The 10,803-nt window shown below is 29.4% G+C and overlaps 1 protein-coding gene across 1 annotated transcript; it reads left to right on the forward strand.

Annotated features, from left to right (window-relative positions):
* On the forward strand, positions 7,611 to 9,531 carry LOC109345024 (isoflavone 2'-hydroxylase-like). Its single transcript, XM_019583775.1, has 2 exons — positions 7,611 to 8,566; positions 8,768 to 9,531. The coding sequence occupies exons 1-2, from the start codon at positions 7,622 to 7,624 to the stop codon at positions 9,371 to 9,373; spliced, it is 1,551 nt and encodes a 516-aa protein (XP_019439320.1). The 5' UTR covers positions 7,611 to 7,621; the 3' UTR covers positions 9,374 to 9,531.

The following is a 10,803-nucleotide window of genomic DNA, read 5'->3' on the forward strand; positions in this document are numbered from 1 at the left end:
AAATCGAGTAAGGTCTTCCATGCCATGTGAAATATGCTCATGTGCTTGATATTTCACAATCATGTCGGGAGAAAAATATTGTAGAACATTCATCCAACGTGGTAACTCATTGTATGATCCTTCCCAATCACCATAAATTTTGGCCAATGCCATTTATTTTTCCTCCACACCTTTCTATATGTCATTGTATAACCAAATCGACTAACAACCTCCTTTACCAATGCCTTAACTAATATACTTGGATCTGCAGATACTAAATTAACAATAAGGTTTACAATGAATGATGAATTTAATTTTTTGTGATCTTGAGAAACCAACATAGGTACACAACTGTGTGTTCCATTAATTTTTTTAATCTCCCAAATGTCGCGCTTAACATTAAAAGAAGCGCAAATTCGCCACTCACATTCGGCACCAAAATGTGTACATTTCCCAACATATATATTTGGTCTAGACTCATCAACAACATAATCAAATGAATTTTGAATATGAAATTCTCTAATAGCATTTATTGTGGCTTCTTTTGATTCAAATTGTATCCCAACAAACAGTTCATTGTTAGAATTGTTCATTAAACAAGTTGTATGACCAAAATCACGACCAGCTTCCGAATTTGTGTTACGAAAAAATGATGATGGAGTATTATATGTCATCCTATAAGACGAACCAACATCCAATTCGACATCCTCCTCGTCACTAAATATTTCAATGTCTTCTTCATCACTAAAGTTGCTAACAATATCTCTTAAAATAGCCATCTACATTTAACAAAATAAGAATATTATAAAAAATTAACAACTAAATATAACAAAGTGAAAAACAATAACATAAAATATAATAGTTCAAAGTGATAATACTAACCTACAAGGAAGAAGTGAATAGCTCAAAATAAAAAATATAACACTGTTTTTCAATTACAAGTTCAACAACAGAGAGAAAGAGTGCACTTCAAGAATAAGTTTTAGAATATGTGATTTTAGGTGAGAACATGATGCGGTTTAAATAGATACAAAAAACTCCAACAACACCAACGATTTTGCCATAGAAATTAAAAAAAATACAAAAAACTCCAATATCACCAACGATTTTGCCATTACAAAATATTAAACCCAAAACTCCTACACCATCAACGATTTCCCTATTGGAAATAAAAAAACAAAACCAAAAACGCATGCCCAGTAAATGATTTATGTTGTTTCTGATTAGAAAAATAAAACTCCTACATCACCAACGATTTTGCTCTTGGAAATTAAAAAAAAAAACCGAAAACGCCTACCAGGTAGACGATTTCTGTACAAAATGAATAAAAAAATAAACCTCCTATGAGGTTGACGATTTAGGTGAGTGTGGGACAAAAAAATGGAAAAACTTCTAGGCAGTTGACGATTTCTACACTTTTACACTACTTTTGTAATAAACAAAAAAGTTACACTACTATAATAATTACAAAGTCAAAGTACACTTATTCCATAAATTTGCCAGATGTGTGCTATGAAAATGAGGTGTTTGCAATGCCTTACAATGTTGACTAGCACTACTTTATTAATTATTTAATTATAGGTAAGAGAATAAAATATCATCTCATATTATAAGATAAATTATTTTTTCTAACCAATAAAATCATGATATGTGTTTCATTTAATCATTTTTCTATAAGAAAACATTTCTAACATTAATTTTTTAACCCTAGTCATTTTCCATCAGAAGATATTCTACTATTAGCTATGGAATTCTCTATAGTCAATCCTCAGCTAAGTGTGTGTTCTTATAGCATGCATGATCTACAATTAATACTTCATAGTTAATTTCCTGTAGGAAAATTTCTAGTTAATCTGTAGCTAATTTTTAATAAAAGTTGTGAATCTATAGCTGATTCATACTGAAATTTTGTCCAAATTTTTTTATTTTTTCTGACTAAGTGGCCAAGACCAGGCCATAGCTAATCCACACCCAATTTTTAAATATCCTAACTATTTCGTAACTAATCTATTAGATAACAAAATTAAGACGATGGTGTCCTAAGTTCTTCCATAGCTAATAATAAATTAATATTAATTTTTCTATATATATATATATATATATATTAAACTATTTATTTCATTCAAGATATTCTTTATAAAACAATTGCGTCAAACTATTAAACCAAAAAAATTCAGAAAATTCAAACCATGATCTTTTATTTGTAATAAATCTTCTCTGGTTCAGACTAATTAAAATGTATTATTTAATTAGAAAAAATATAAAAACATAAATTAATATTTTATATTATTTTATTGGATAGAAATATATGGACAAAGGATCATTATGCCTTCTACTAGAGTTTTTATACGCATTTCTAAATTTTATTAATAAATATTATAATATTCATAAAAAAAAAAGAGTCTAGAAACTAGAATTATCAGTGTCACAATGTTCAAGGTTAGGACTCATCAACTTAGGGCCAAAATCATATAATTCAACCTGTGAAGTCATCATTGAAGACTATGTAATATTAAACCAATATATGACCTCACAGCACTATCCTACAGCCTCCAAATTTGAAAGCCTCAATCAGCAGACCAAGCAATCGCTGGTTTCACTCATATTTTAATTCCCTTTTCTGAGGGTTGGTGCTAATATTTTATAATCTCGGTGTGAAATAAAAAACGGGGCCCATTAATTTATGGAAAATTTTAATTATGTAAAATACTAAAATTTGAACAAAGAGATTTTATATGATAGTCCTATAATATTTGTATGATGTCGTTTTCAACTATTCCAATTTATAGGATCATACATATCAATAAAATTAAAAAGGAATCGTTGTTCATCATTCCTTGAATTCTTAATATTAGATGCATTTGGTGCATTATCATGCTCATTGATTTTCATCATTTAAATTTTCATCGGATTGTTCGATATCTACACTCAATTTCTCATAATTATTAGAACAACCTATTTTCTTAACAAATTTATCAAGAGCCCCCTTCTATAATTCTATAAAAGAGAAAGTGGGAGGAATGAAAGAGAAAGGAAAAGAGTTTTTTACATACTTTGAAATATTATTTCTCTAATAATACAAAGAAAATATCATTACTAATAATAATTATATTATTTTCTTTTCATTTTCTTTTCATTTTCTATCATACTAAACAACTAAAAAATCAACACATTTTTTACCCATTTTCTTCTCTCAAGTTTTTATTCCTCAATTTTTCTTTCCTTTCACTTTGTTATCTAAACCAACACAGTGTAAAGCAATATAATAATTGCCTCTTGTTATACGTGTGAGACTAAAATATTGGGTGTTCTTAAATATTTTTAATAGCATGTTGTACCACTCTCCTAATTGGAATGGATAACCTTAAATGAGAAATCCAAACCAATTATCTTATTCTAAATAATATAAAAAATATTATTTTTTATTTATAACTTTTTATTTCAATATCACATTTTCATTAAATCAGGAGGAAAGTGAGAGGAGAATAAAAATATATGATCTCTATCATGGGTTGAGTACTTGTTGCACTCTCTTAGGACCGGCCCTCCATATTGTCTGGCTGCTATTGCCTAAGACAAAAGCTTCAAAATCACTTGCAACATTTTTAGAATGAATTTCATATTCATGCATAGGGTGTGAATTCTTTTACACAATTACTTCATATTAATAATTGATTTATATTACTTTTATGTATTAAGATTAAAACATAAATAATGGGTGGATGATGAACTAACCCTATAAAATTATCTTACATTGCTAGTATATATATATTAATTTTAAAAATATTATATAACGTAAACAATGAAATTAATGAATAAGGGTGACAGTTTTATCATAGAAGCTTATAATAGTATTTAGAAGATATCACAGTTCTATCCCCAGAAACTGATCCACTAATATAGTATATATTTATCTAATTATTAGCTCATTACCACTTCCATAATTTTCTAAACTCTTAATTAATACTGATGATATAATCTTAATATATTGTAGAAAGAAATTTGGTAAATGAAACAATAATCAATTTGTAAATGAATTATTAACCCGGAATCAAACTTTAGATTATTAAAACAAATGAAGTTAAAAATTTAGATTTGATTAATTTAAATAAATTATTTTGGAAACATCCTTTTTGACAGGGCAACTTGTCTCATTTACACCTTACTGTTGGGTACTTATTAATTATTAACACTACCATTAATGTAAAAAGCCTACAATATTATTTCAAGTAATGTTATTTTATCTTATTGAATCATCTTTTAAATAATATTTCTCACGAATAAATTATATATAACATTTATTAATTAATCATTAATAAATAAGTTATAACTCGTTGAAATATGTAATTTTTTTATGGGTAAGAAAATTTAAAAGATGATTTAATATAAAGATATATTATTTCGGCCAAGTTGACACGTTCAAATTCAATTATGGACAATTAATCATTTACTCAGCTACCCAATCTCCTGAGAAAGATTTATATACTCAGCTACCCAATCTCTTGACAATGATTAAAACATGATTCGTCATTGTGCCACTTCAAAATATTATAGGAGTAATGCTCCTCCCACCTTTCATACCTTAAATAAAAAGAGTGAAAATCTTAAGAAATTGGAGGACTTATTTTAAGGACAACTTTGGTGTGCTAATAATATGCTTACATTTCATCCGTCTTATTTTAGGTTTTATTTTAGTATTTAAAAAGAGATGTTCGGTCAAACATTTCTACTAAAAAAATTCACTAAAAATAAATAGTTTTTTAATCAAAATAACAAAAGATAGAGATATTTTAAATAAGAAATAGAAAGAGCATCCATTTATATTTCTCGGGTGACATCTGTTGTCCCACACTAAGTGTCACTTCATGTATCATGATCTTGTGATTGGTTAAAAATATATTTAAGTTAAAATTTAATTTTTAAGTAATTTTATAACCAATCACAAGGTCATGACATATAGAGTGACATTAAGGCTTTGTTTGGAAGTTAGGAAGGAAACAGAAGGAGATTGATCAAAGGGTTATGAAGGGAAGGAATGGAAAAGGAAAGAAATCATCTCCCTTTGGAGTATGAAATTTAGATGAAGGGGATAAACTAATGATAATGTAAGAATATTTTTTATTTTCACTTAAAAATGTAATTAACAATGAGAAATAGACAATAATATATAATTATATATTACTACTAAATATATTTAACTATTTTGACATTTTATATTTAAAACACCCTAAATTGAGGGAACTTTAAAAATAGACATGTGAAGGTTTTGGAGGGTTTCCTTGATCTAACTCCCAAACAAAGGGAAAACTTTCCAAAGGCATTACTTTCCTTCCCTCCAAAACCCCACTCCCGAACAAAGCCTAAATGTGAAACAATATATTTGCACTCATATTTCTCCTCTTACCTATTATCTCTTTATTCCTACTGTTGGCATCATTATAATTGTCAACATCGCCATGAGCTCACATCGACGGAAAGGTTTGGCACCTCGATGTCGGCTCTTCGCCACCTGGGGCTGTAGTATGTTCCAAGGGTTGGGCTGTTCGCCCATTAAAGTGGTACGTGAGCTGGGTTCAGAACGTCGTAAGACAGTTCGATCCATATCTGGTGTGGGCGTTAGAACATTGAGAGGACCGAGAAGGACGCACCCCTGGTGTACCAGTTATCGTGCCTACGGTAAACGCTGGGTAGCCAAGTGCGGAGCGGATAACTGCTGAAAGCATCTAAGTAGTAAGCCCACCCCAAGATGAGTGCTCTCCACTTAGGTGATCACCAGTACTGACTTCACCTATGTTTTTTATTGATAAGATTATTATACATTTTTTTGTTTGTTATTTACAAAAAAAAATATGTAAGGAATATATATATATATATATATATATATATAAATTAGGTATTAATCTATAATTTCAAAATAAACAAAGTTTGGAAAACAAAGACCCAGTCTTTAATATTTCAAAATATATAAACATTTGGGGTAATAGGCACTAACCACTAGAGATATAATTGTAATTACATTCAATATTTTCATTGACTTTAGAAAACTAAATATTTTTTTTAGTATTATCAATGATATTACTTATCACATACATAAAGAACTAATTTCTTTTAAGTGTGTGATTATTTCTCTCAACAAATATCATTTACAGAGATCAATTTAATATTTAATTTTGTAAAATATCTAAAATCTATTGACACATGAAATTATTGGACCAACTTCTTAGTACACCTATTACTAATAGTTGTAAAAGTCTTTCTAGTGTTTTAAGGATTCATCCTATTATATTACAGACAAACTTTTGTTGGAAAATAATGTATTTACTATTTTTGAAAAATGAAATACTGCTTAATTTTCTCATGAGAACATACTTTTAATTTAATCTTTAGCATGTGCTTAGGTACATAAAAACCTTAATTATAATTAACAAATGCCGCAAAGTAAAATATTACATGTAGTTGTTTTTGGTAATTTCGTATAACCCTGAGTACACAAAGTGGTTGTTTAACTCCATCAACTTTAATACATTCCAATTGAAAACTTAAATATTATTTTACTTATTTAGTCAAAAGATTTTCCAATTTCAAGAATCTTTTTTCTTTCATTCCAACTATCAAAAGAAAGATACATTAATTATATACTTTCGTATGTAATAATTGATTATCTATTTCACTTTAGTTTTTTACAGTTTAATTTTTATTATAAAATCTTTTATTTTGTGTTATACGGTGTAATTTAATATATGATAAATTAGTTAAATATATTTATATTTTATTTATGTTCAACTATTACATAATTATTAATATATTTATTTTAAATAGATAAGTAATAAAAAATAATGGTTTTATAGAGTTGTTATTAATAAATTGGAAATAAAATAAGATTATGTTTCTTAAAACTCAATATATCATTTTTACATCAAGAGTGTCCCTCGTTCAAAATGGAGGACTAGACCCTTTCTACACAGAAAGATCATCGATTTGAGGAAAACATATCTCAGGAAAAGTTTTCCGTACACATGATAATATTAGGTATATTACTCCCGTGCTCCTCATGTATAATTTTAATAATCATTTATAAGATATATTATATAAAATAGGATTTTTTTCCCTTCTTATCTAGCATTTTTTCCCTATTTACTACCGGTAAGTATTCTCCTTATTAAAAAGAAGATTTAATTTAGGAGAATGAGGTAAAACCAGTTAACTTATAATAAATATTTTTTGTTTGCATGGCAGGACACTAAGGTAATAAAAGAGAATCATAAAAATAATATTATTTTGTAAACTTTTGTTGAAGATACATGAAACAAGAAAATTATGGGATATAAGATCCTTATCCCATATCACAAAGTCTAATAATTAAAAATATATATATATATATAGAACAAATAATTATTTAAGTATGAAGATTTATAATGATTTTTTAATTAAATAATTTGAAGTATTACAAATTTCTTTAGAGGATTCATTCCTAGGATTTATGTTGAAATTTTGACTCTTGACTTATGAGACAACATGACTCAAGTATTAGATTTTGGAGTCGTAGGTGACGCGCGCGTGATTAAGAAAACAAACCCTAAGGCTGCCCCCACTCACTATATAAACATGTAGCTTATGCACATAATTTCCATAACTCAAATGCATGCATAACAATTTTCTAAGAACTAATTTCTTCATAATCTCTACCTACTTTACCATGGCAACTTCTACCTTGTTCCTTTACTCTTTCCTTTTCTTTATTGTTCTCATTACTTTGAAGCTTTTGTTCAAAACCAAAAGATTCAAAAACCTTCCCCCAGGTCCACCACCACTTCCTATAATCGGCAACCTCAACCTCCTTGAAAAACCACTCCACCGTTTCTTTCAAACCATGTCCAAAAAACATGGTGATGTTTTTTCTCTTTGGTTTGGATCTCGTCTTGCTGTAGTTATTTCATCACCAACTGCGTTTCAAGAATGTTTTACTAAACATGATGTAATCTTAGCAAACCGTCCAAAAAATCTCTCTGGGAAACACATTTTCTATAACTATACCACTGTTGGGTCTTGCTCTTATGGTGAACATTGGCGTAATCTTCGTCGTATCGTTGCCACCGATGTTCTTTCATCACAACGTATTCTATCTTTCTCTGGAATTCGAAAGGATGAAACACACAGGCTGGTGCAAAAGTTGGCAAAGGACTCAAGCTCAAAGTTTGCACAAGTGGAGTTAACTTCTACTTTTCGTGACATGACTTACAACAACATGATGAGAATGATTGCAGGGAAGAGATACTATGGTGAAGATTCTGAGTTGAAGGATGTGGATGAAGCAAAAGAATTTAGAGAGACAGTGACAGAGTTATTGAAATTAGCTGGTGTTTCTAACAAAGCAGATTACTTGCCATTTCTCAAGTGGTTTGATTTTGAAGGTTTGAACAAGAAGCTTACTACTACTCACAAAAGATTTGATGTCTTTGTTAGTGCACTTATTAAGGAACAACGTAGCAAGAAGCAACGTGAAGATAGTATGATAGACCATCTCCTAACTCTACAAGAAACACAACCAGATTATTATACAGATCAAGTCATCAAAGGCCTTACACTGGTAATAATATTACTTTGTCCTTTGAGAATGTTATTATATAAACTCTTATATTCTGCTAGCCAGTATAGTAAGATTAAATGTTATTTCTCTTTTAACTTTATTGATTTACATGGTTTATCACAAAATTAAAGGTGGTGACTTAATTAGTGGAGTATTGCTTTAGTTGTTGCTCTAATTATATTTGATTGATTTGCTTTGTAGGCTATGCTCTTTGCTGGAACAGATTCATCAGGTGCTACTTTAGAGTGGGCTTTTTGTAACTTATTGAACAACCCAGAGGTGTTGAAGAAGGCAAAAGATGAATTGGACACTCACATAGGACAAGATCGCTTATTAACCGAGTCAGACCTTCCAAAACTTCCTTACCTTAAATATATTGTCCAGGAGACACTTAGGTTGTACCCTCCAGCTCCATTGCTAATACCACATGTGTCTTCAGAAGACATCACTGTAGAAGGATTCAATATTCCAAGTGATACTTTAGTGATTGTGAATGGGTGGGGCATGCAAAGAGATCCTAAGTTTTGGAGTGATGCAACAAGTTTTAAACCTGAAAGATTTGAGAAAGAAGGAGAAGAGAAAAAGTTAATTGCTTTTGGGTTAGGAAGAAGGGCTTGTCCAGGAGAATTCATGGCCATGCATGGTGTTAGCTTCACTTTGGGGTTATTGATTCAATGCTTTGATTGGAAAAGAGTAAGTGTTGAAGAGATCGATATGGAAGAACAAACATGGTTCAACTTGACAAAGTTACTTCCATTGAAGGCTATGTGTAAAACACGTCCAGTTGTCAACAAGAACTTGAAGTAATTCAATTATTTATTTATAAGGTAATAAAATCATGAGAAGAACCATGTGCCACGGAATAAAGAATTTGTTTAAGTATGATGTATAAGTTTGACTCATTGTCCTTTATATTATCATTTGTTATCCTTGTATTTTTTATTTTATGTACCAGTTTGTATTTTGAAGTTTGACTTTATCTTTTTTTTGTGGTAAAAATGAGAATAAAATTTTGAGTTTATCCAATGTGGTTACTTCTATCTTATAAGTTTATCCCATCACTGGGTTCACTAGGATAAAATTTTACTCCCTAAAACTGGTAAATGTACCTTTTGATGCATATAATTCACTCAAAATCGCAAATAAGGAATTAAGGTGTAAATTTCTACTCTCTTCCCTTTTTTTCTATTTTATTTATTTTCATCTATGAAACACGGATACAAATACATGCATCGGATATGATATGTATCCAGTATGTTGACACACATTTTTTCTAAAAGGTAGGATAAGATATGTTTAGGAATACACATATAAAATAATAAGAAACATACAAAATATGATAAAATTATAAGTGTAAATCAAAATATCCAAAGTAAAAAATATAATGGAAATTGAAAATCATTGTCCTCCAAAACGAATTTATCTTATCCTATTTTATTGAAAACGAATATATCTTATCCTATTTTATTGAAAACGAATCAATTTTATCATATTTTATTGAAAACGAATCTTTCTTATCCTATTTTATTGAAAACGAATCTATATATCCTATATTTTATTGAAAACGAATCCATATATCCTATATTTTATTGAAAACGAATCTGATACGTGTCTTGATATTTATTTATTTTGTTTTATTTTTTAATTTTTGGATACTTTATGGATACGTATTCTTCGCAAATCCGAGCATATCCGTATCGGATACTTCAAGAAGTTATATGGGGATATCCAATATTGCTGAATAGAGTGTGTTAAGGTTAGAGCACAATGCGGAAGCACAGGATTGAATCAATTGAGAACAAAAGAGAAGCAAGTAAAGGATAAAGAAAATAACACACAAGATTTAACGTGGAAAAACCCCTCAGTGTGAGAGGAAAAAAACCACGGGCGATCAAGAGCAAAATTCCACTATGTAAAAAAGAAGAGTACAAGAAATCCTCTTATAATGATGAGGACAAATGACAATATTTTTCTCACAAATACTCTCTCAAATGGAACAAGAATTCTCACCAAGAATGCACTCACAATATATGTGTAAATGAAAGAGATGTTGTGTGTTGTGAAGATGATTTTGAAGCTCTCTATATGTGTCCTTTTATAGGCAAGCAAAGTCTTGGTATCTTGGATATGAAGCATTGGATGCTTGGAAACAAAGCCATAAAAGTGACACAAAATGTCTTTAGAGAGAGCCATAAAATAGTCATAAAATTCTTTTAAGGCATAGAAATGAGAGGCAT

Source organism: Lupinus angustifolius, chromosome LG04 (assembly GCF_001865875.1).
Source record: "Lupinus angustifolius cultivar Tanjil chromosome LG04, LupAngTanjil_v1.0, whole genome shotgun sequence".
In the NCBI taxonomy this organism is placed as follows: Eukaryota; Viridiplantae; Streptophyta; class Magnoliopsida; order Fabales; family Fabaceae; genus Lupinus; species Lupinus angustifolius.